Source organism: Pseudopodoces humilis, chromosome 9 (assembly GCF_049639895.1).
Source record: "Pseudopodoces humilis isolate 2021_Gansu_Grassland_sample_001 chromosome 9, ASM4963989v1, whole genome shotgun sequence".
Lineage (NCBI taxonomy): Eukaryota > Metazoa > Chordata > Aves > Passeriformes > Paridae > Pseudopodoces > Pseudopodoces humilis.
Window position 1 is genome coordinate 34,183,770 of NC_142208.1, and position 26,240 is coordinate 34,210,009.

General features: G+C 46.8%; 1 protein-coding gene across 6 annotated transcripts in view; it reads left to right on the plus strand.

The window, feature by feature from the left end:
- Window positions 1–26,240, plus strand: part of PTPRE (protein tyrosine phosphatase receptor type E) — an 85,244-nt gene that overhangs the window by 43,312 nt on the left and 15,692 nt on the right. For 4 of the 6 annotated variants that reach the window (XM_088059575.1, XM_088059578.1, XM_088059576.1 and 1 more), the window contains exons 2-8: window positions 13,458–13,567; window positions 19,962–20,064; window positions 20,290–20,363; window positions 21,675–21,811; window positions 25,437–25,527; window positions 25,757–25,833; window positions 25,929–25,965. In XM_088059575.1, coding sequence (XP_087915701.1) covers window positions 13,465–13,567; window positions 19,962–20,064; window positions 20,290–20,363; window positions 21,675–21,811; window positions 25,437–25,527; window positions 25,757–25,833; window positions 25,929–25,965 — 622 coding nt within the window. In that variant the 5' untranslated portion in view covers window positions 13,458–13,464. Of the gene's footprint in view, window positions 1–2,572; window positions 2,594–4,744; window positions 4,976–13,457; window positions 13,568–19,961; window positions 20,065–20,289; window positions 20,364–21,674; window positions 21,812–25,436; window positions 25,528–25,756; window positions 25,834–25,928; window positions 25,966–26,240 lie in introns of those variants that run through there. The other 2 variants (XM_088059573.1, XM_088059577.1) reach the window with 2 other exon arrangements.

The window sequence follows — 26,240 nt, forward strand, 5'->3', positions numbered from 1 at the left end:
CTAACTTTGGGAATGTCAGAGGAAAAGAGGAATTGCAAGCACTGGTGGCAGATGCTAAATCTGTACCACGGGCCAGGCTGTTGCTTCAGTTCCTGGTGCTGCAGGAGCAGGGAGCTGCTGTCTGTGCCCAGAGCAGCCATTCCAAATAAATAATTGGAATATCAGCCTTTTGATGAATGCTCAGCCAGCAACTCATGGAAAAACAGATGTTCCCCTTGAGTCCCTGCTCACATTTCCACAGGCTGTTGTTGGGATACAGCCCCAGGCAGGGAACAGGTGTTCCCTGGAATCAGCTGGGGCGTGAGTTCAACATCTGGCAGCGTTTGCTTCATTAGCTTTCTAATTGTTTTGTACTTGTTTAATTTCCCTGCTGGTCAGTGGGAAGGGCTTGGAAAAGCCAGGTTTGCACCAGGAGCGCGTGGCTGCGGTGTCAGGAACCTTTTTGCTGTGATTGCTGCTGCTCTCAGGGCACTTTGTGGGGGAGAAATGTTCTGGAGTAGCTTTTGTTGGAGTTCTAGCACTGCTTTGTAAAAAAAATTGGAGAGAGTTGTACATGTATAGAAATACACATAAATAAATACACGTTTCCTAAGTGGAAGCTGCAGGGGAAAAAGGCTACAAAGACTATGGATTTTTTCCTGGTGTAAACTTCAGCGTGTGCTGGTTTGAAGCTGATGCTTCCTGAGAGCCCCTGGGATGTACAGAGCGAGCAGGGTCCTGTGCTTACCTCACATCATCAGTGGCTTAGTCTGAACATCAAGAACTGTTGGTTTGGCTTTAAAAATAATCCCCAAAGTGTCTTTTAGCGTGTTTGGAAAGATTCTGTTTGGGTTTTTTTTTGTCAGTGTGTGACTGCAGCTTGCTCAGCATGAGGGAGCTGTATCCACACACCTCCAGACATGGGGATTTTCCTGGGATGGTTTGGGGGAATGTTTGGTGACAGTCACTCCTGTCTGGCTGCCAGCTCGGGGTGTGGATGGTCCACGTGGGCCAGGTCATAACAGGAGCTGAGAAGAAGATTGAGCATGGCTGTGGAAAATAACTCTGAGTTTAAAGAAAGGGGAGAACCTGGGGTAGAGGCCTTAAGGAACAAGTTCTGTAAGGCATTCCTTCAGCTGCAAGAGGAGATCCTGTCTGTCTGTCTGTGTGTCTGGTATCTGCAAGATGTCATCTGACATCTGTCAGCTGCTCAAACCCTGCCAAGGAGGCTGTGGAAGGACAGTCCCTGGAAGCAGAGATGTGACACTGCTGACCCCAGTGAGGGTCCTGCCCTGTTGTCACTGATGCTCTGCCCATCCCAGTTTTGCTGGCTCAGCCATGGGCTGGGCTGAGTTTGATCATTAAACTGTTTCAGATTTCAGGGAAAAGTGAGTTTTCCTTGCTCCTCCCCCTCGTTTGCAGGGTGATGTACGGGTGTGTTGGCGTAGTGGGAACAAGCTGGGAGTAGGAGACAAAAGGAATGAGAATTTGCTAGCACAAGGCTTTGGCACACCCTTTGTGCTCTAGAGCAGCTGATCTGTGTGTGCTGGGTGCAGGAGGAACCACAGAAACATGGAACAGTTTGGGTTGGAAGGGACCTTTCAAGGCCACCTAACCCAGCTCCCCACAGTGAGCAGGGACATGGACCCACAGGATCATCTAAATTGGGAAGAGCTTTGAGATCATCAAGTTACTGCTCCATCAAGTTAGTGTTCCAACCCTGGCCTTGGGCACTTCAGGGATGGGGCAGCCACAGCTTCCCTGGGCAACCTGTGCCAGGGCCTCAGCACCTTATCATCAAAAGCTTTTTCCTTTCAGTCTTGGCAGCTCCATGCTCAGGGAAGCTGCTGGAGGAGAGTCTCAGCCACCGCGGAGGTGAGGAGAGGAATTGGAAACTGGAAATTGGATCTGAGCAGCTCTGTGATGGGGCTGGGATTCCTGACACATCTCACCAACAGCCAAGGAAAACCTTTGCTGTTAACTTCCATATTGTCAGTCTCCATTTCCATCTTCATCACTGAAAGGATCCTTCTGTCTTTAAATTTGGCCAAGCAATGGATTTGACTCTGAAAAATGTGCCAAAGGCTCTGCTGCTTAACTTTCTTCCCAGGTATCATCCCTAAAGGGTGTCCGTGGTGCTGGCTGCTGCTGCCTGGAGGGGCTCTGGGTCTGCAAGGACCTGGTGTGGAGCATCTCAGGAGTGAGCTGGTGCCTCTGCATGTGTTTAGTGACTGATGTGGCACCAACAGCAGTGTGACAGCTCCCCGTGCACGCTTAAATCCATCCTTCAACCCGAGCATTCCTTCCATTGTTTGGATTTAGGTTTCTGCAGTGCAGAGCTGTGCTAGACTTTGGATGCACCTTTGAGGTTTCCAGCCTGCTGTGCTGAAAGCTTTAAGCCACAGCCCTGCTGCCTTCCTTCCTTCCTGTGTTGCGCCTCTGCACGTGTTGGAGTGAATTCTCACACGTCCAGTTGTGTGGTCTCCTTCTCTGACTCTAAATCGTGCAAGGCACACTTCTGCTTTTTCCTTTCCTCCCCTTCTCTCCTCCAAAATGAAACTGCTGCTGAAACACAAGCGTTCACTCTGGCCATGATGCAGCATAAAACTCTTCTGTAAGTATTTCCCCTTGGCTGTAATTAGTTTTTGTGTTCAAGGAGCAATTTTAAACGCTCATCCAGAGCCATTACAAAGGAGCATCTGTGTGAGGACACGTTTTGTGCAGCTGAGGAGCAGAAGGGCCTCTGGGATGGAACCAAAGGCAACTTCTCAAGTTAATTGTAAGATTTTATTGGTGTTTCACTCCGCTGCTCAAGGGTTTCTCATGTGAATCGATGGCAGACTGCCTAATTTATGTGTGAGCCCTGCTTGAAAAGCAGCCCCGATTGATTTGCTGACTGCATGGGGAAAGGTGACCCTAATTTGTGACTTCAAGAGGCCTGTGGGGACAGGGGGTGCTGGAAACTTGGGAAAATGGAACTGCAAGTTTTTGCTTTGGCTTGAAAGGTTCCCCATCCCTGTTCAGTAAAACATCATTAATTTGGGGTGTGGGTAGCTGTTTAGTATTATAAAAGATACTAATGAGATGTAAAAACCAGTCAAAGTGGTTTTTATCTTAAATGTTTGTTCATCTAAGACTTTTTAAGCAAATCCTTTGTTGCTGGCCAATGCTGAATTATTTGATTAGTGCCCTGATTAGTCTGATGAGTCTCTTTTCCGTCTCTGTGTTTCTTTGTTAATGACCTTGGCCATTTGCTGAGCATGCAGGAGAAATAGTAAATAATTCAAAGTAGAGCCTCGCTGCAGAGACTTTTCTTAACAAAAATGAGCCCAGGAAGGATGGACAGTGAATGTACAGCAAGAGACACATTTGGAGGTGGAGCAGGGCTGTGAAATGGCTGTGCCATAGACAACAAGTACTTAGAAAATAATCCAGTGGTTCTTCCTTCACTTTCCACATAAAAACCCTCAGTGCCTTCATCTTAGCTTGGTCTCCCACAGCTTGATGCCCCAAGGTGAGGTGCCCTGGGGACAGTGACAGCAGCAGGGGTGTGGAGGTGGCAGCTGTGTTTGGGTGTCTCAGCTGCCACCACCAGCCCCGGAGTCACAACCGCTTCCTTTGGCTGTGGGGACAGTGACAGTGGCCAGGGGCTTCCAGGAGGCTCAGCACTGACATCCTGCTGGGCTGTCCCTGTCACTGACCGCACCCAGCAGCCCCACAGAGTCACCCCTGTTGGGCTGGAGCTTATCTCCATAACATTTCATCTGTGCTGAGCCTCTGTCTCAAAGCTTCAAGCGTCTTTTGGGCTTTTGCCTCTGCTCTAGCATTCCCAGCGATTCGGGGTATTGCAGAGCGAGCCGGGGTTACCAGCGAGAGCCCAGGTGATTTATAAACCTCCTCTGCCCAAAATCAGCCCAGACCTTTTCTCCCACGCTCTCTTTGACTAGATTGGCTTCTCTTTGTAGGCTCCAAAAGCTGGGCTTAGTCAGATGTTCCTCAAACGCTGCTGGGGAAGGGGGGCCAGGGCGGGCTGGCTCCTCACTCATGATAAGCTTTTCTATATATAAAACTGCGTGGCTGGCTGCTGATAGCACTAATGAAACCTTCTGTTAACTCTTTCACACATCAGCAGCAGGTACAGGAGGTGCCACTGGCTCTCCCCGAGTCGTTTTGCTAATTGAGAGCAAGTTCTTAATTGCAGGCACTCAGCCCTGCATTGCAGAACGGCTGCTGCCGCAACCCCGAATGTCAGCGATGAGGAAATGGTGAAACGGCCCGAAAAAATGGGAGTAAGTCCAAGCCCAGCTGCAGGGGAGAAGTAAAAAAAAACCCACAAACTGAAAAGAGTCGGTTCTTCCTGCAAAAATGCCACACAACAGAGATTCACCTCAGGGGATTGATTACACTAACCTGCGGAAATATGGGGATTTAAATACTGCAGGCGGCTAATTCAGCTCTTCCTGGGGCTGAGGAAACATTCCCTAGCTGCAGGAACACTTCTGAGAGAGGTTTTGTTCTGCATGGGAGCAGCTGGCAGAGAATGGCACCTGTGCATGGAGTCACCTGCTGGCCGCTGGTGTGTGACACCGAGCGTGGACGGGGGACAAGGTGAAGCACGGGGGGTGGGACGCTGGAAGGGGAGCTGCAGGAGGGATGGTGGCATCCAGCTTTGGGATTTGCTGTCCTGCTTCCCAGTTTGTGGCTGCTCTGGCTGAAGCTGTCGTGCAGCGGGATTTGGGCTCAGAGCAGAGCGAGGCTGTCACTGCAGCGAGGAGCTGTCCCCTCGGAGCTGCACTTGGCTGGCTGAGGCACAACTGGGCGCTGCAGGCACGAAGGAAATTCTCTCTGGCACTGAAAAGAGAAGAATCGACTTCTGATGAATTTTGTGGTTTCTGAAAAGACTGGCGGGCGTGTGGAGCTGGTGTTGCTGCGCCGTCACGAGATGGCCGAGCGTGCTTCCCCCAGGGGAGCGTTCCTGCTGTCCTGAACGCTGAAGGTGGGTGAAGGAACAGGTGGAAAAGTGCTGGATTCACTCTCCTCATCAGCAAAGGCTGATGGAAAGGCTCCTGCCCTTCCTGGGATGAGCAGGGAATGGGCAGCCAGAGGCATGTGGTGCCGTGGGAGCAGGGATGGGACTCGGGCTGTGACGAGGGACGGACAAACTGGTTTTCAGGTGGAGTTGGGTGTTTCCAAACTGGGAACAGGCTGGAGCCAGTCATGGCTTTGGGAGGCTGTGAGGGGCAGGAGATGGCGACGTGCGTGAGGGGCAGATGCCAACCCATGACAGGGATGCTGAGCACCTGGAGATTTGGATGAGCAGTTCAGGTTGCCAGGACTGGGACAGGTCCAGCCTGTGGTGAGGGACTGGCCTTGGGGACTTGTCAAGGACCTTTTCCAAACGAGCATTTTACAGCTCTATTGGTTTTATTTAGAATTAATCCTCTCGCACTTGTGTAAGCACCTAAATAAAACATGACTCATTTAATTAATTACACTGAAATCATGGGACTTTACACTTCACTTTAGGTAGGAGTTATTTTATCTCCTTTAATGATTAAAGCCTCACATTAAAGTGACACAACACAAATTAAACTTTAAGAAATATATGATATGGGGACTTTAGGTTAACCTACTTATTTGTGTTTGGAGTTGTTTTTTATAACAGAAGGAACTATAGGAAATTACTTGATGTATAGAAAATTGCTTAAATTTCTCAAAATTTAAATCTCAACTAATCAGGAAATAGTGAGTGTCCTCCCTGTGTTGACTTTGGAACTGTATGATCACTTCAGAAATGTACCTGCTGAGTTTTGCAGGGTATTTCTGGCAAAAGCTGGTCAGGAAAGGGCAAAAAACTGGCTAAAGAATTCTTCAAAGAGTGTTGGAGGGTAAATGTACATCTGTGAGAGAGTGCATTAGTCATCCTGACCTCTTTTATTGCAGCATGAAAGCAGCTTTGAATTTCAAAATATTTTTCATCTCTCTTTGTCTTTCTGAAGTAGTTCCTTCTGGTTTTTGTGTGCACTTTCCCTAATGTGGTCACCCTGTGCTGGACACTGGGGAGGCCACACCTGGAATTCTGGGGGCAGCTTGGGCCCCTTGGGACAAGAAGGACATTGAGCATGTCCAGGGCAGGGAACGGAGCTGGGAAGGGGCTGGAGAATTCCTGAGGGAGCTGGGAAGGGGCTGGAGAATTCCTGAGGGAGCTGGGAAGGGGCTGGAGAATTCCTGAGGAGCTGGGAAGGGGCTGGAGAATTCCTGAGGGAGCTGGGAAGGGGCTGGAGAATTCCTGAGGGAGCTGGGAAGGGGCTGGAGAATTCCTGAGGGAGCTGGGAAGGGGCTGGAGAATTCCTGAGGGAGCTGGGAAGGGGCTGGAGAATTCCTGAGGAGCTGGGAAGGGGCTCAGGCTGGAGCAAAGGAGGCTCAGGGGGAATTTCTGGCTCTGCACAAGTCCCTGGCAGGAGGGGACAGCCGGGGGGATTTGGGATCTGCTCCCAGGGAACAGGGACAGGAGGAGAGGGAACAGCCTCAGACTGGGTCAGGGCAGGCTCAGGGGGGATATTTGGGAAAATTCCTGCCTGGAAAGGTTTGCCCAGCCCTGGCACAGCTGCCCTGGGCAGTGCTGGAGTGCCCATCCCTGGAGGGATTTAAAATCCATGTGGATGTGGCACTTGGGGACACAGGGCAGCACTGGGGGAACAGTTGGACTTGATCTCTGAGGGCTTTTCCAACCTAAAAGTTTCCATGATTCTGTGGTGGTTTTTTGATCTGACAGCTGCCTATTCCAAGCCTGACTTGTGTAGCTTTGGATATGACATCCCAATATCTTCACAGCCTTTGCGTTGCTTCATTCAGAGCCATTCAGGCATGGAAAAGAAATCTCTCTTCCTTTTTTCCCTTCATTTCCAGAACTGTGGTGTTGCAGATAAGCCAGATGTGCAATACATGAGCAGTGTATATTTGTCCCAAATTAAAGCTGCAGAGTTCATTATGCTCCTGGTTTTAAAAACATCCTGGTTTTATTTAGTTTATGTCCCAGAATATCAACACAACTGCTTTGAGTAATCCTGGTGAACTAAGAACACGAGGAAATAAAAGAAGAGGGGGCCCTGTCACACTCAATGCTGCTGCCTCCTGGTGACCACGGAGTAATTGGGGTTGTGAGGGACCTTTGGAGCTCCAACCCATTCCTCTGGCCATCCACTCCTGGGTGCATTTGTAGAAATCCCATTGATTGAAAAACTCCCCCACTGCTTTTCAAGTGGGCCAGTCACTTTGTAAGGGTGGCATGTCACCAGCAGTGGCAGCTAATCCTGGCTGCTGCTGCCCTGTTAATGCAGTGCTTAATCTGCTGGTGACAACCTGTGATTTATGTTCCCGGGAGATCCCAGCCTTGCTAATTGAAATGGATTGGAACTCGTGTTCTCCTTGATAGGCTGGTTTTGGAGGACTCAGGATGCTGGGAAAGACACCCAGAACTGGGTAGAATTTAAAAATTAACATTACAAAAGTGGTAATTCTTGTCTGCATTCAGGTGTTTCTCTTTAAATATAATTTTTTTGGAACAAATAATGGATTTGCCCCATCTGCTGACCTCTTCTTCTGTGGAAATCAAAGCAAATATAATAATTTGTCCACCTGAATTAGACACAAAGTGACTAAATAAGTAAGACAGTCTATCAAGTTTGATTATTCCAAATGGAAATTGATTTTATTCAGTTAATTGGTGCTTTGCCTCTCTCGGTCTCTTACATGTAAGTGATTATTCTGATTTGTAATTGTTTAATCTAATTATTGCCATCTCTTTGAAATGATCTTTACCGAGAGTATTTGTATAGAATACACGAGGAATTTTTACAGTCAGATATAATTTTGTGGGCAGTTATATTAAATTATAGATCTTTATAAAATTACCTATTTGTCCCTTAAATTCCCTTGGTGTTTCTGAAGGGGTTGGAAACAAAGCTTGCCTGTTTTTATTTGTACAATAACCCCAACACTGAGTGTGCTGTAAATGGTCCCATTTTAAAATTATGGGCTTTATGGTGAAATTTAATGCTCATCACAGATTGTTTTCTAATTTATCATGTGGCTGAATTTTGGGGAATATTTCCCAAGTGCAGGGGTCTCTTCTTGAGCTTCTTGCTGGGCTGCACTAAACATGTGCACAAACATCTCCACAAACTCCATGCCTTTTTTTTTTCCCTCTGGATTTTAGGGTATCCTGAGTCTCAAGGAAGAACTACAAGGATTCAAAAATAAGAAAAAGAAAACCCGATCTCTTTGGGTTTTTTTAAGCTCCTGAATGTTAAATCGATGTCAAAACATGAGACTCGATCAAACTTCTGGAAATTGGATTTGGGGTTTAATGTCTAACTCTGAGTAACAGATTATTATGGAATGCTTGGGGAATTCTGACAAGCTGGTTCCAGCTGCTGGCCCATGGAGGGTGGGGTGTCCCTGATGAGCTGAGGGCAGGAATCCGAGGTCCTGCTGCTCCACAGGCTTTGGGGCCCAGGGTAGGGATGGGGATGGAGGGGCCTGGCTGTGGTCAGAGGGGTCTGGGGGACTTGGCACTTCCTGGAGCTGTTGGTTCATTTTTCTTGGAAAGATGAGGGATGAAGGGTTTAACTCCAGCTGGACAGGGCTTGGAGCAAGCTGGGACAGTGGAAAGTGTCCCTGTCTGTGGCAGGGGTGGGATGGGATGGGCTTTAAGGTCTCTTTCAGCCCAAACCACCCTGGGATTCCATAATTCCATCTTGATGCAAGTTCCTAATTAACCCCTTTTCCTTTGGAAAAGGGATGAGTGCTTCTCTTCCCAGTTATTTTGTAAATACACTGTAGTTCAAGGGAACAGTTTTCTTGGGAATGCTGCAGCATTGATTGCTTACCCTGATGACATAATGGGGCAATAAAGCCTTAACCACCACCGAGGTCATGGGAGAGCAATTCCAGTTAAACTGTAACCTGGGATGGGTCAGCAGCCATAGTCCCTGGTGTTTCTAAAGCCAGAGCTTCAGGAAAAAGCAAAATAGCTGCAATCACCCCAGCTGGAATTGGGAGCAGTTCCTGGTGCCTGGGATTCCAGCCAAGAGGGAGCTGCTGTGCCATCTCACCTGCTCCAGGTAGGGGAAACCCCCAGGCAGCTGGAAAAACAGGCCCTGGGGCTTGAGATTCTTGCCGGAATCCCAGAATGGTTTGGGTTGGAAGGGACCTTAAAGCCCAACCCATTCCATCCCTGGGCAGGGACACCTCCCACCACCCCAGGATGCTCCAAGCCATGTCCAGCCTGGCCTTGGACACTTTCAGGGATCCAGGGGCAGCCACAGCTGCTCTGGGGAATCTTTACAGGGAGCAGCAGTGTGCCGAGGTTTGTGGGTGGAAAGAGCAAAGAGAGAGGGTGGCTGTGTTTCTGGTGTTTTTCTTGGTTTTCTAAATTAAACTACCAAATTTTGGGGGTCACCACTTGCTCTTGTTGTGGCCTATGGCTTTGTCAGCCTACAGAGACAAGGCTTTTGTGTCTTTCATTTTTAATTCTGTTTTCTGAATTGGTGGTGCTTATCCTTGCAAATGTGACTTTTATAGCACTGAGAGTCTGGGGCAGGACCTGAGCTCCAGGATTCAAAAGATTGGGGGGAAAATACAAATCCCAACAGTCTCTCCACTCTCCTCTGTGTTACCTGGGGTGTTTCCCTGATTTTTCCCTGCTTTAGGAGGATGCAAGGGATGGGTATCAGTTTAACCTGCTCTGAAGCAGCTGGTGCATCCATGGAAAAAGGAACAGGACTCCAGATCTGTAGCTGGGCCACGTGACACGACGAAGGTTTTGTTGGCCTATTTTCTCAAAGCCCAGGTTTTACTCTTGAGCTGTCAGGTCAGATGAGGATTCAGTTCTGTGGCCAAAATAGAAATTAGCCATGTGTGGTAATCCATTAATCCCTGGAAATAATGCCATTTATTGGCATTTTGGGGAGCTGGGCTGTCCTTGTGCCACCTCCTTGGGCTGCGTGAGGAGCTGTCCAGAGGTGTCACAGGCTGCCCTGATCCCTGTGGAATTGTGTTTATATTCCAGGTGCTGATTCCTCAGGCAGGGAAGCTGTGGCTGCCCCTGGATCCCTGGAAGTGTCCAAGGCTGGGTTGGATGGGGCTTGGAGCAGCCTGGGGTGGTGGAAGGTGTCCCAGAGTAGAAATAAAGTACAGAAAAAAATCAGTCCATGGAGTTAAACCTGAAGTGCCTGAACCATTCAGAAGAGAATCATGGAATCCCTGAGGCTGGAAAAAACTTCCAAGACCATCCAGTCCAAGCTGTGCCTGATCCCCACCTTGTCCCAGAGCACTGAGTGCCACATCCTGGAATTCTTTGGACACCTCCAGGGATGGGTACTCCAAACCTCCCTGGGCAGCCCCTGCCAAGGCCTGACTCCCTTTCCATGGAGAAATTCCTGCTGCTGTCCAAGCTGAGCCTCCCCTGGCAGAGTTTGAGGCCAGTCCTGTTGTCCTATTGCTATTTCCCTGGGAGCAGAGGCTGATCCGTGTGTATCCAGGGAATAAAGGCTGGAAGCAGTAGGATATGAGTTGATAAATTCTCTGTATCCCTATGCAGTTTCAAAGACAAATCCTGTTTTATTTTCCAGGAGGGGCAGCAGTTGCCCTACAGCAGAGCTGTGTAGTAAGTTTGTCTTTCCCTGGATCTTTTCTGCTTTTATCAACAAGAGGCTTCTTTTGTAGCACGTGGTTGTCCTTCCTTGTCCAGCCCTGCTTTTCTCCCTGCCTGTTCTCCCAGGAGAATTGTTACTGTTCCTTTCCTCCTTGTTTTACCAGGCTGTATCATGACATCTGCCTTTGTGAGTAGGGAAAATGTGGGGAATGCTGCTGTGCCTGCAGCAGTGGGTTCAGAAAATGGTATCATTGCAGTTTGTATGTGAAAGCCATAAATACAGAGTAAAATTCAGGGCGTTTTTGTGGGATTGTGGCTTGGGCACCTCCCCATCCACCCCAGTGGGAAGGGAAAGGATGCGGGCAAATGGCCTCAAGTTGTGCTGGGGAGTTTAGATTGGAAATCAGGGAAAATTTTTTCATGGAAAGGGTTGTCCAGCCCTGGCACAGCTGCCTGGGGCAGTGCTGAAGTCCCTATCCCCAGAGGGATTTAAAATCCACGTGGATGTGGCACTTGGGGACATGGACAGTGCTGGGCAATGGTTGGGTTTGATCTCAAAGGTCTTCTTCAGCCTTAATTCCATGATTTTCTTCTTGGTCCTGCTGAGCCCAGTCCTTTGCATCCACCTCTGCTGCAGCTCCTGGATTTCCTTGGAGTTTTCCTCCTCTCTTTAGGAGCTGGAAATGCAAAGGGCTTTGGCCAAGACCAAAACCTCAGGATTTGCATAATCTGTATCGCTGTGTTTATTTCTGTAAATTGTGGGACACCACGGCGTGTTCCAGCCACGCTTCATCACGTCCCAGAGAACGGATTTGGGGGGTCTGGCAGGGAACTGGCATCTGGAAAACCCTTCTGACAAGGATTTGGAGAGAAGCACTGATGTTCCTTTCACTTTCTGCTCTCCTGGAAACCTTCCAGCAACTTCAATTATTCTGTGGGGTTTTGTTTTTTTCAAGGAGCTGGGTGTATTTTAAGGATGGGAAAGTCTACTCAGTGCTGCCTTGGAAAATCAGCCACTGCTGAGGACTGATCTCCCAAAATTCCAGTGGATTTCGTTTGCTGAGGGTGGAAAGCATCCCAGCATTCAGCACCTCTTCCCTGTTAATTCCACTTTTATTCTGGCTTTATTCCACATTTCCAAATCCTCCTTCCCTTCTGTTCCATTAACTTCTGCTGTGTGTCCCAAGCTTTATCATTATAAATATAATATAATTATAAATTGTTAATTTGGGACTTTTATGTAATCCTGAAAATTATGCAGGCATAGTTTGCAGTGAGGCTTTAAACACAATTAATTGTCTAACCCCAAGAATGGGATTGTGAAACCCCAAGAAAGGGATTAAATTATAAAACACTTAGTCTGCTTAAATTAGAAATAGTAGTAGAAGGAATTGAAGGAGTAAATTAGTAGGGAGTTGGACTGGGGAAAAAAATTAGGAAAATAAAACTTGATGCTAATATTGCAATGAGTGAAAAAATAATAAAATATATTACAGAGAAAAACCATTGAGCTTCCCAACTGTGTATCCAAGGAATGCCAGCTGTGTGCTGGGTTTGGATTTTACTCCTGGGTGTAGGACCAGGCTTTGGAGAGGCTGGGAATGACTGGGAGTATTTCCCTTCTGAGTAACAGCTGTGAGAGCGGCGGAAAGGCGGTGTGAAAGTTGTTGTCACGGGCGATTTTTCTATATTTGAGCTTATCCAGGGATTATTTCAGGTGGATTATCCCACTTTACATGGAAAGGCAGGATTTTCTAATGGTTATTCTAATGACTGCCAAATTCCTGGGTTTTTTAGTGTGTTGTTCAGCAGGACTGTGTAACACCCTGTGGAAATTGTGCTGTTAAATTCAGTGTATTACCCTGAAATGGGGAGCTCTGCTGAGCAGCATTTCCAGGGACAGAATTTTAGCAGTGGCTGCAGAGCCACCATCTGGATAAATCCTGCCATTTGTGGAAAGCATGAAGTAAAGGTTGTGTGAAAATATTTTTAAATCAAGCAGGACTGGCTAATGGCTGAGCTGGGAGCCTCTCCTAATTAATCTGTTCGTTAGGGATTGCAAAAATCCACAATAAATTAGTAACAACATTTGTCTCACCTCGATTTAGAGGGATTGGAGTGTTTCTGGACCTGTTTATTTCTTTCCACCTGTGAATTTCCCTGAATCAAGAGAAGGCACGTTCTCATCACGCTTTTCCTCCAGTTTTCTTCCCACTGGAAGTTATTTTCTGGTCTCACCAACCCTGAAATTTTGTGTTTAGAAAGCAGACTCAGCTGTGGCAAACATTCCCCCAAGGAATTCATCCATGGAGCACCTCATCTGTGGATAAATGAGTCAAGTGGGATAAGGAAACTCTCAAAAGTCTGTGTTAAAGGGCACCTGAAACTTTCTGGTTTCTGGGCTGCTTGGTGGTAAAAAAATTCTCCTCTCTGTTATGAATTTTCCTCTTATCTCTGGGAATGAGGATCATTTCCTCAGTGTCCTCAGATGGCAATTTTTTATGGATGGAGCATTTTTTCCCTGATCTCTGCTGTTGTCTGTGATCCATGGCTGAGTGTTGCCATTCTGCTGTTGGATTTTAAACCTCCTTAATGAATTTTTGGAGTGCACAAATTGTATTTTCTTTTCCTTTTTGCATCAAAACTGAAAGTTCATTGCTAAGGCAATGGGATAAAACAGGGTTGAAATAAATTTAAATTTCAAGCAAACATTGCTTTTACATTTAGCTCCCTTCTGCTAAAAAAACAAAAAAAAAACAACAAAAAAAAACATGATACTGATTTGACCTGAAAATTTATCTTCTGTTTTACTTTCTTGCAGGTCCAGGATGGAACATTCCTGCTCGCTCCTGCTGCTCTGTGTTAGTTTCATTTTTGCACAAGCTCTGCCACCCAATGGAACTGAGCTGCCCAGAACAACCACGAGCACCAGTAAGGCCGTGATCCCTGGGGGTGGGATGGGCTTCAGGGAGCTTTACCAGGATGTTTTTGCAGGACTTTGCCCCCACTGACACACTTCTGATGGGTTTGGTCAGCACACGAGTGGTGCCGGGGTTTCACTTTCTCTTTCCCACAGGAGGGAAAAACGCGGCGGAGGAGTCGCGAGCTCTGCGCGGCCTCGGGGGTCTGAGGGGATGTGAGCACGGAAATCGGGAGGCAAATTTCCATTGGACAAGAGGATGAATAGATTTAAACACTTTGAGGAACCTCCACATGAGTTCTGTGTGGAGGAGGGTGTGAAGTGCAGGTGTCCTGGGGAAGGTCCTGCCAGGTGAAAAACAGGAGAGTGGTTGTTCCCAGAGCTGAGAGCCATCTCCTCCTCTCTGGGCCACCACAGCACCTTATATTCATCCTCTTTTCTCATTGCAGAATTTCTTCCTCCTCACACCCTGCCACAGCCACCTCCTAACGTGTGGCAGTCCTGGAGAGGGGCTCCTTCAAGGGAAATCAGGGGGTTTGAGGAAGGGTCCAAGGTTGGACAGGGCTTGGAGCACCCTGGGATAGTGCAAGGGGTGGAGTGGGATCATCTTGGAGGCCCCATCCAGCCCAAACCAGGGAGATGAAGCTGCTGATGTCCCATCGAAGCACTGTGGGCACGTTTCAATGACCCTTCAGGTCACTGGTGTTGACACCCAGTGTTTCACAGAAGGCTCAATTGTTGCTTTATTTGTTTTTCATCTGCCTGTGAACTTTACATCTCTGGGGGAGGAGAGGAATCAAGTGCCAGGCTTGGCTCGTGGCCCCTTGGATTGTTTTGGTTCTTGCTTGTAGTAATTTAAATGGAAATAGGGAAGATTTAGATGGGATATTGGGAATAAAATGAGGCTGGGCATGCCCTGGCACAGGGTGCCCAGAGCAGCTGTGGCAAGTAGTTTTTGGCCCCTGCTTCTTGTCTGGCAGCTGGAGCTGTAGAAAAACAAGTTACTAATATTGGGCTGAATATGTCAGAATATAGGAATTGAGAAAGGGAAGTCACTTGTTGTTTTTATCACTTCCCAGAATTTTAATAATGTGAGTACAAAGGGAGTTTTGCCATCAGTGTTGTTCATCTTCAAAGCCTAATTCCAAATTGTGTTGAATTTAAGTCTGATAATATGGATAAGAGTAATCTGATCATCCCTATTTTAATTAAATCTTAATTTCAGCGATATGATTCAGAAATGATTGGTGTGACTAAACTGCTTTTACTAAATATCAAAGCCTTCCTGGCTTTGCAGTGAGGAAGAGTTTTGTCTGACAGACAAGTAGGTGCACCCTGAAAATACAGTGCTGCAGGAAGAGTGCCAAGATAATTGGATTATCTAATAAATTTGGTAGCCATTGAACTAATATGGCATTTTTTAAATACAAAAATAATGGTTTTTGATTGAAGCATAAAGAAAACTCCATTTCACAGACTATGGAAAGAACTAAAAGATCCTAAAAAAATTCAGCTTCTCTTTTGCATGCTAATTTGATGAGTGATCCCAGAAGATACTTTTGATTCTGAAAGGAATAGGTATAAATGATTCCATGGCATTATTTGAGCTGCCTTGGTTTTTTCAAAGATTTGCTGAATTACAATGGCAGCTTTATTCTTATTTAAAACATGGTTACCTTGCCTGGATGGGTCGATTTTTAGCACTGCTGCCGTTTTACTTCCTACAAGAGCACTCTGAAATTGCTGCCATGAAATTGCTACCTTGAAATTTCCACCTTGAAATTTCCCTTTCAGAGAATGAGACTGTTCTGGGGTTTATTACACTGCCATTTACTGGAAATTTACCCTGATATTTACTCCAGGTATTTAACTGCATTAAATAAATATAAACCATCAAACCACAGAAAAGTTTGGGTTGGAAGGGACCATCTGGTTCTGAATTCCAAGCTAATATTTATTAGGATTTGCATAAATAAATGTGTATTTCCAGTAGAGGCACCTCAATGCTCTCAGATCCTTGTTACAGACTGGTGATACTGTCCATGACAATCCCATAACTCCTGGAATTCAAATATTTGTCAATTCCCCAGGATTAATCATAGTCTGGATTGTTTTACTTCCTCTTGCATTTTTACTCGTGGAATCATTGAAATGTGAAAGCAGCCTGGGAGTTGTAGCTGTAAACCTTTAAATACCTTTCCAAATGTTTACATTCCGCTGGTATTTACTCCATGAGGGTTCATGGTGCCTTTGAATCCTCACAATTCCTTTCCACAGCTGATGTCTGAACCTTCAGAGGGAATCAGTTTATCAGAGGAGCTGCGGGTTAAAAGGCAGGAAATGGGGCAGCTTGGGGAGTCCTGTTTAGTGCCGGTTTCAGCTTCCAACAATTCAGTGGGGATGTGAAAATATGATTATTTCCCTCTCTGCTGCACTCGGGAGAGACCCCACCCAGCGCAGTGCCCAGCCCTGGGGTCCCCAGCATGGGGAGGACCTGGAGCTGTTGGAATGAATCCAGAGGCACCAAAATGTCCAGTGGGATGGAGGAAAGGCTGGGAGAGCTGGGATTGTCCAGGATGGGGAAGAGAAGCTTTGAGGTGACCTCAGTGTGGCCTTGCAGAGCCTAAAGGGGCTCCAGGAGAGCTGGAGAGGGACTGGGGACAAGGGATGGAAGGACAGGACACAGGGAATGGCTCCCAGTGCCAGAGGGCAGGGCTGGATGGGATTTTGGGCAGGAATTGTTCCTGGCAGGGTGGGCAGGCCCTGGCACAGGTGCCCAGAGCAGCTGGGGCTGCCCCTGGATCCCTGGCAGTGCCCAAGGCCAGGCTGGACATTGGGGCTGGAGCAGCTGGGACAGGGGAAGGTGTCCCTGCCATGGCTGGGGTGGCACTGGGTGGGATTTGAGGTCCCTCCCAACGCAAACCAGTCTGTGAGTCTGTAATAGTCAGGGGGAACTTCCTTGCAAGACTTGTGGTGGCTCACGGAGAAAATGAGGTGGCATCAGAAAACTGACTTAGGAGGAAGGATTCTGGCTCATTTTATTTGGTATTTAAATGCCAGAGGGATGCTCTGGTGGCAGACACTCGATCCCAAGAATTAGTTTGCAAAGCAGAGCTTCAGAAATGGCTGGTTTGGGGTTGGGGGTTGGACTGGGTGACATTTAAAGGTCTCTCCAGACCCAACTCAGATTCTGATGGCAGTGCTGGGTGGGCAGTGCTGGCTCTGTCCAAGTGGGATTGAGCTTTGAGATGTTAAACTCACATTTACTGCTGCTTGCCTCCTGTCACCTGCTGGGTGCTGGTTTCCCTCCTCTAGCTGTCTTTTTTTCCTTTGCCCTTCCTTTATTTCATATTTTTTCTCTGATTTGGGTTTGTACTTCACATGTACCAAACAAATCTCCTGGTTATCAGCTGCCCATCAGCTGCTTCCCTCCTGCAGCCATGGCAGGGTTGGGGTTTTCTCTTCCAAAAATAGCCTTGAGTGGGTTTAGTGTGGGTTTTGTCATATTTCCTGTTGGGCATTTGTTTGTGATATCTCTGGGTTTTGAAAAGGTCGGACCTGTGCAGGAAGAGTTGGTTCTTGTGGGATTTCTCCTGTGCTCAGATAAAGATTTTCTTTTGTGTCGCTCAGAATAATTATAGGTTTAGGGCAAACTTTGCCCTGCCAGCTTGCTTTTGTAGAGGAGGGGAAAAAGGGTTTTAATCACACATTTTTAATCACCCAGTTTACCCAAAAATGTAAAGGAGCTGATCCAAGGATGGAGAAAATCAAAGTTGGGGAGGGAATGAGGAGGGAGCATCACTGATGTGCACACACCGCTGTTAATTCCCTGTTTCCTGGGGGTGGCTTTGTGTTTGGCACACGTGGAAAATGGGAGCATCCCAACCCTGGAGGAAATGGTGCTGCACTTCCAGGGAGAGCCCTGAGTCAGCCTTGGTGGGTGCACAAGGAATCACAAGGGACCATCAGCATCCTCCTGGTGATAATCCCCCCCTCTGGTGGTTACTGAAGCCTCTTCTTCATTGGATCTCTAAAAAAACACCCTTGGGATGATCTTTGGCTGGCTGTGAACAGAAATTCCAGTTGTTTTGGGCCACAACTCCTGGAGTGGGAACAGATATTTGTAATATCCTGCTTTGGAGGATTTGTCTCTCCTGTATCCATTTACTCCAGTGTTTGTCATCAATTTTTGAAGCAGTAGTGATTAAAAAGTTGTTTCAGGCCTTTGTTCCCCTTGAAATCCCCCTTGGTTTGGAGACAGTTGTGTTGGCCAGAGATGTTTCAGCCTCTGAGCCTGCAATGGCCTCAATTTTAACTTCCTCGTGCAATTTTTGGGCTACATTTATAAATTTACTGATATTAAAGAAAACAGAGGTAAACAATGAGACCACACTGTGCCTTACTCACAGGCTCTGCAGGGATGATTGGGAAGCAGCTGCAAGGATTTGGGAACAGATCTAAAGAAAAGGGGACTTTTTATGGATTTTGACCCAGTTTCCTTGTGAAAATGGTAGGAGGAGAGGTGAGATCTTGGGGCAGAGAATTAAACCAGGCAAGGGTGCTCTGTCCTTGACTAAAGAAATGGGGGAAGTTTTGTTTGGCAGAAGGTTCAGCTTCTCATTTCCCAGCTTGGATGGAGCTTTCAGTGTTTGTCTGGGAATCAGTTCTCCAAAGACACCCCAAAAATGGTGCAGCATTTCTGTGAAAGGAAGAGAGGGTGATTTTTTAAAAATTTTTTTTCCTTGTGTAATTATCTGAGGGAAATTTTAATTCCCTCGTGATGCAAACTTGTTTTTTCCCCCCCCTCTCACGTCACGGGTCTTGTCACAGAGCTAAAGAGAACCAGCACAAACCCCAAAATCCTGGAGCATTCTGAGATCCTGAGGGTTTCCAAACTCCATGGAAGTGGCTGCATTTTGTCTGTGAGGGACAAAAATAGGGATTTTTTGTGTTTGTTTCCTTGCCAGCCCTTGGCTTCCAGACAGAGTTGCAAAACACCCCACAGAAAGCGTTGGGTGGTTACTCATCCTCATCCAGACACTCCTTCCAAGAGTGATTTCCTGAAACCCTGCCAAGTCATGGCTTCTGGCTGCAGTTTTGTCATGCCTGTCACTTTTATCTTTATTCACCACTTAAATGTCATCCCTCAGGCGTTTTATTGCCTCCCCTCTCTTTGGATGATGTTGACTTGTGAGCCCTTTTTTCCCCAAGTGTCCTGAGCTCACCTGTGCCTCCAGAGGAATTTTTTCCCATGCCCTGGTGGAGCACCCAGAGAGTTTCCAGACTCAAATGGTTTTGTAGCCATCACTTCAGGGTTTTTGGCTGAGCCACATGAATCCTTCCTGAATTATTGCAGGTGTTACCTACTCTTAAATATTTTATTGAATCCCAGAATTGTTTGGGATGGAAGGGACCTTAAAAGTCATGCCCTTCCACCTCTGCCATGGCAGGGACACCTTCCCCTGTCCCAGCTGCTCCAAACCCTGTCCAGCCTGGCCTTGGGCACTGCCAGGGATCCAGGAGCAGCCACAGCTGCTCTGGGAATTCCATCCCAACCCTTCCCCACCCTCCCAGCCAGGAATTCCTTCCCAATATCCCATCCAACCCTTCTCAGCTCTCAAAGACCACTGTAGGAATGGTAAAAAAAACCCATTAGAAGGGTGTGAATGTAGTTTAAAAGGGGAAAAAAATCCAAAATACCGGCAGCAACAGGAATTGCCTTAATTTTGGAAGAGTGGTTGTGGGGTTGTGTTTTGCTTGCTGAAGGTTCAGACAGGGAGTTTGGCTTCCTTAAGTGAAACATGTTGGGTTTTTAATGATTGTAATCTGTTCTGCATTGAATTATTCAGTAGAACTAAAAGGTTACAGAAGCATAATGAAAGTGAAAGGTAAAGAGACACATCCATAAAACACTGTGAGCAGAAGGGTGAGACTCAGAGTTTGTACCAGATCTAACAAAGATGTTCTTTAATCTCCATTCTGAGGAAAATGTCATTATTCCTGCTTGCTCTCATTCACTGAAATTCTATGTAAATATAAAATCTGTATGAAAGGTGGTGGTTTTGGGTGGTTGATGTGCATGAGGGCACTGCAGCAAAACTTGTAATGGGCTTCAAATTCAGCTTGGTACCTTGTAGCTGTTCAACCTTCTCTGATTCCAGGTAAATTTAAAAATATTGTTGATTTTCTCAGCAGCAGTGGTTTGGTTGTGCTTTTGACGAGGGAGAAAATAATTTAAAAACAATTAAAAAAATTAACTTTCAGTTTGGGCTTTGCCTGTGCCAGATAATTGTGATGTGAGTAGAGGCAGGTAATTGGACAGAATTTTTGGTGCCTAAAGCAGAGGTTTTGTACCAGGTGAGGCAATCCATGTCTGATATTCCGCATTTCTTGTTCCATCCCCAGACTCTACTGAGGAGAACACCTTGCACAAGGAGCTGCTGACCTCCCTGCTGATCCTGGTGCTGGTGGTGATCATTTTCGTGGTGTTGGTGGGGTATTTTTTCAGGTGGGTGTTGTTTGTGGGCTCAGCCCCATCCTTTGTGCCCTCCCACGGAAGCAGAAGGGAGGCAGAGCCTGGCACTGACGGGGCCGTGCCCGCCCTGCTCTCCCTGCCAGCATGAGCAGAAAGAGCTTCTCTAGAATTACGTGGTTTGTAAAAAAGGGCTGGGGGGAAACGCCAGGAAATTCCTCTTGCCGGAATTGCCAGGTTAACGTGGTGCCTCTGTTCCAGGTTCAGGAGACACAGGAAAGCTGTGGTCACCTCTGGCGACAAAAAGATGCCAAATGGGATCTTGGAAGAACAAGGTATGGAGAGATTTCCTTTCAAACTCTCATTTTTATTTGTGTGTTCTGTGTTCTTTAATTCACACTTATTCAACATTTGCTTTTGTTTCTAATAGAAGCGACAGGGTTGTTATTAAAGAGAAAATAGCTTGAAAAAATACAGTCACAAATGGTTTGAGTTGGAAGGGACCTTAAACTCACCCAGTTCCAGCTCTCATGCCATGTGCAGGGACATCTTCAGCACTTAGTTGTCCCATCCAAGCTGGCCTTGGGCTAGAGATCCATATTTAAAAATCCATACTCAGTCCATAGAAAACCTGAACTTGCTGGTTTGAAGTAGGTTTCACTTTAAGTTGTGCTGCAGCAAATGTTTCTGTTTAAAATTTCCTTGGGCTCTTTGGAGATGTTTTACCAGGATGCCAGCTGAGATCCAGGTTTATGACACTGTGATCCTTGTATTTAGAGAAGGAATTGCAGTATTTCTTCTTGAAATGGGGGGGAAAGTCCTCAACACTTTGTGAATACACTGGGTGGTTTCTGAACCTGAAGCAGGGGGTTGAGACGGGGCAGTTTGAAGCCAGAAGCACTGAAATAAAACACTCTGAGGAGTTCAAAATGTTTCCCACTGGTTTGAGTTGTGCTGGATTTGTTTCTGCCCATTGGGAGCCCTGGGCTGGCTCCTCTGTGGGGCCCAGCTCAAACCTAAAAGGGCCAGGCAAATTGTTTTAACCACAGCCCAGAATAAAAATGATAAAGTTCAAGATCAAATAATCAATCTGTGGTTTGTGTCAGTCCCACTTGGCCATGAGCAAGTTGAAGAGGGTGGCATGGGAAAGTCAAAACCCTAAAAATACCCCTCAGCTTCCTGCTGGGTTATTCCTGTGAACAGGGGCAGCAGCTCCTCTCGGGGCACACTTTCTTTCTGTTGGCTGCCAAGTTAAAGATAATTTTTTTAATGTTATTATCATCATTTCCCCTCAAAATGAAATAATCTCACAGCACCTCCTTGGTGATAGGTGCTAAAAGCTGTCCCTGCCCTGTCAGCAGAAAGAACCTTTTCCTTTTCTGAATAAAACTTGGTCCCTTTTTGATCCAGTGTAAATAGAGAAATCATTAATTTCACCAGTAGTGATTCTTCTTGATATTGTTATGTTCTCAAAGCAACCACTTGGCCTATGCTTTGGTGGTTTAATTTCCTTTAAACCACCTTCATCACCTCAGAGTGTCACGGTAGAAGTTTGTTTTGGCATCTTTCAGCAGCAAGATTAATTTGTAGCTGGAAATCTCTGGCTCTGGCCATGCCTTTGACATGTCCTGCCCCTGTCCTGACAGAACAGCAACGGGTCATGCTGCTCAGCAGGTCTCCCTCGGGCCCCAAGAAGTATTTCCCTATCCCAGTGGAAAACCTGGAGGAGGAAATCCGGATACGCTCGGCAGACGAGGGGAAGCTCTTCAGGGAGGAGTTTAATGTAAGTTTTTACACATGGATGGCTGAAAACGGGGAGGAAACCAAAATATCTGCAGGTATTAATGATTCTCGTGTTTGGTGTGTGATTGGTGCTGTTCCTATGGGTTCTGTCATGTGTGGGCACCCTTCATCTGCATAAAACCTGGAATTTTTACTGGTTTATGATGCTAAATTGATATTACATGAACTGTTTGCCTCTTGCTAGCATTTAAAGAAGGTCTTTAGTGTTTGCCTGAACCTGGAGGAGAGGGACATTGAATATAAACCTCTTCAGCATTGATTTTCATGATGGTGGTAGACGGGTTTTGGGGGATGTGGGTGCTTCACCTCTGTGGGAAGTACTCAGAGGAGAGGACACAGTGTGGCTATAATGGTGGGGTTTGGCTTCTTTTTTCCTGGTAATTTGATTTTTTTGCTCTTGGTTACCATCCCTGCAGTCCCCTCTGTGCAGCTGCTGTGCCCCAGCAGAGTTTCTGTGAGGAACCTCAGCTTTCAGGGTGTTCCTGTTGAGCGTGGCAGGATTTTGAGCTCGAGTGTGCTTGTAGGGATGAGCTGTTCTGGAGCCTGTGCTCAGCTCCTGCAGGATTCCTGTGGGGAAACACAGCACCAGGAGCCCGCGTCTGGGGCCTTTTCCAGACTTTTTATGACTTCTTTTCACTTCCCTCCCCAGCAGAAGCCAAGCAGGAGCTTAAATGTCAGGCGTGGATTTGTGAGAGCCAATGCACGTGTTGATTAGGCCGGCTGTTGAATTACCTTCTTAATTGGGATCATATTTAGAGCTGCAGTTTGGTTGATAAATTTAAACCTCATAATTTTGCCATATCAGACAGGAAGCCTTGTGGAAATCCCTATCAAAGCTGACAAAATGAAAGTGAGAACCAGCTCGATGAGGTGTGTGCTGGTGAATTCTGACTCTCCTGATGAGCTTGCTCTGAGGTTCAGAGTGAAACAAACCATCTGTTTTCATTTTTAAACTCCTCTTTGCTTTGGTAATTTTCTGCCCTGTGCTTTGAGCATGTGGGATTCTGTCCACACCCAAAAACCTGGGGTCTGACCCCAGAAATGAGCAGTGGTGAGGTTGGATGGGGTTGATGCTCAGTGGGTTTCTTTTCCTGTGGCTGGGTGAGCTTTCTGCTCCAGCCTGAGAGGGCTGGAAGTGTCCCAGGCCAGGTTGGACGCTGGGGTTTGGAGCAGCCTGGGACAGTGGAAGGTGTCCCTGCCATGGCAGGGTGGGGCTGGATGGGCTTTAAAAGATCCTTCCAAGCCAAACCATTCCATGATTCTCCGGTGCTGTGCCTCAGCCCTGCCCTGGGGATGCTCCAGGGATCTCTGCCCACTCCACACAGCCTGATCCCAGATGTCAGGGGCCAGGCATCCCTGGGAATGCAGACACACGAGCTCCAGTGGGAACCAGGAACAAATTTGGGCTGAGAACAGTGAGCCCTGGGGGCCATCACCACCCAGGCACGTGCACCACCCTGAGAAGTTCAGTCCAATAGAAATTGTTTTGGTAAAAATAAACCAGACACTAAAAGATGAAGACACACAGCAGGCAGAAAAGAGTTTTGAGGACAGTTGCTGACTCTGAGAACAGTTCTTTTAGATTTATGTGCCTAATGGTGCTCTCCAGCACCTTTGATTTTGTCCTTAAAGCCTGAATGACCCTTAAGAGACCCCTTGGACACTCACCAGAAATAGCTGAGGCTCCTTCTTTTCTTTTGTTATGTGATTCCTTTGTGAACATTGGGTGCTAGAAAAGTGTGTTCTTTCTTCACAGGAAAAAAAGAAAAAAAGTTAAAGAAATTTCCTCTTTCCTGTGAAGTCCCTACCTCTGTTGATCATCCCTGGAAACTGGGAATTACTGCCTTGATTTTCAGATTAGTCACTGAAAAGCTTCCCCTAAGAGTTTTCTTTTGAAATTTTAATTCTGGCTTGATGAAGACATCCCTGTGGCTCATTCAGTGCCAAAAAAAAAGGAGGAAATGTGCCAATCCTGGGTGGGTTGAGCCTCTCAAAGCTTCAGTGGGGTTTTTGGGGAGAGGTCAGAGTGTGGTGGCAGCAGATGAGCCAGCAGGACTGGTCAGCTCCTCGTGTTTCGGGTGCTGGGAGCAGCCTGGCTGAATCACATCCTCCCAGGGCTGGGAGCAGTAGCAGGGCATGGAGAGGTGCTTTGGCCAAAGAGAATTCCTTTCTGTGTGCTTTTCATGTGGAAATCCAGAACTTCTCTGGCTGTTAATTGAAAATTGGGTGCCTGACTTGAACTTTGAAGAGATTGTGTTTAAAAAGTTAATTATTTCATAGAGTCACAGAATGGTTTGGGTTGGAAGGAGGTTAAAGATTATCCAGTTCCAGCCCCTTGCCAAGGGAAGGGACACCTTCCACTATTCCTTTTTACAAAATTTACAAAAACTTTTACAAAATTAACAAGAATTTTGGCTTTTGTGTTTCATAAACATACTTTAATCAGCAAAATGGGCAGATAAGAGGCCACGAGCTTCATCCACATCAGGAATTAAGCAGTCTGCTGACAGCAGCTTTCTTTCTCAACCTTCTTTTCACCTCCCTTCTTTTCCATTCACGGCTTTAATTGCCAGAAAAGCCCCAACAAACCAAACCCAGGAGTGCACAGAGCTGTTTCCTGTATGCTGGAGGATCAGTTCTGCCCATGCCCCCCTCTCCTCCCGTCTCACCCTGACAAACTTTGCTGTTCTCGGTGGAAATTCCAGCCTTGCTCAGCCCTGCCCTCCCTGACCACACTTCTCCTCGCCCTGTGTGCCTCAAACTGGGCAGGGGGAGGTACAGGAGTGGGAGAAGGTGGTGGTGCCTTCCCAAACTGCTGGGATTTTGCCTCAGTGGGATCTGCCCTGCTGGCACTGGGGGTTTTGGAGTTCACTTAAAGGAGCTTCACAAAGTCCATGTCAAGGAGCTTCTCAAAATCCGGCTCTGGTTTGGTCCATGTGCGGTGGCAGCATCTCAGCTGTGGAGAGGCTCCACCTTGGCACCTCTTTGCTTTCATCTTCACCCTCCTCTCTGTTTTTTCCCTTTGGTTTATTGCCCTCCACAACTGTTTGATTTTTTTTAAGCCGGACTAAATTTATCTGCACTCAGCTCTCGCCGACGACTCGCGGAACTCGACTCACGTAAAAACCCCACGCGTTGTTTTTCCTTCCTGCTTTTTCTGCCCAGGGCTGGGCCTTCACCTGCAGGGCCGAGCGAGATTTTGGGTATTTGATGTCCTGAGCAGCCAGGGGGTCAGAAACAGCCCCGTGTCTGTGCCTGAGCCCAGCGTGGGTGCCACGGCTGGGTCGCGCTCTGTGTCACCGCTCTGTGTCACCGCGGCAGATGGCAGCTCCAGGCAGCAGCTCAGAGTTTAGCAGTTTGCTAAATAACTGTGATCTCTGAGGGAAAAAAATTCCTTCTCTCTTTCCCCAACTGCTGAACTCGTTGTCTGGAGTGAAATCTGCCAGAATGAAGTTGCCTGTTGGGGAGGAATTAAAGTTACTGGGGGGGAAAATGTTGGAATATATTTAGTTCTGTTGGATGCAATTTTTCCCTAAGCCATGTGCAGTCAAAATTATTTGTTTTCCAACACATTCACTCTGTATCTTTGTTTTTTTTTTCCCCAGTCATTAACGTCTGGATATGTGCAGGGAACTTTTGAAATGGCAAATAAGGAAGAGAACAGGGAGAAGAACAGATATCCCAACATCCTGCCGTGTAAGCCTTTCACTTTTGTTTTAAGCCAGGCAATTAATTTTGGCACTGAGCAGGCTGCTGGTAGTCTTCACGTGCTGAAAATTCTCAAATAATAACAGTTTCACTGGTCAGAAATGCTGTTCATGTGTTGTCTGTGGTTTGGGAACTCAGGGCTTTCCACACCTCCTGCTTGCAACGAAATACCATATTTCAGATTTAAGAACTTGCCAATGTCCTTGTTTCCTTTCAGATGATCATTCCAGAGTGATTTTGACCCAAATTGATGGAGTCCCACCTTCAGACTACATTAATGCTTCATATATAGATGTGAGTTGGCCAGACTTTGGGAATTAAAGAAGCAATTCTCTGCTAGCACACGTTGGCCTTTCACCTTTTAACTGCTGTGGCATTTGTTTCCACAGGGTTATAAAGAAAAGAATAAATTTATAGCAGCACAAGGTAACTGGTTCTCATTTCTCTCTTCTCTCTAGCTTAGGGGTGAGCACCTTTCATCTTAGATGTGTTTGAAAGGTTATTTTTAGCTGCAGGTGGTGGTCAAGTGTGAGGCTGGATTTAGAGGTTACACTTGAAATGAACTTGAAATAAGTGTGAGGTGAGCAACTGCCTCTAGACCTGCAGATTCTGCTCAGAACAGAGGTTCATTTCCCCCTCCAGACCCTCTTTGCTTCAAAATCGGTGTCTCCTGATCCATTCCAAGTTTTTTGTGGTCACAG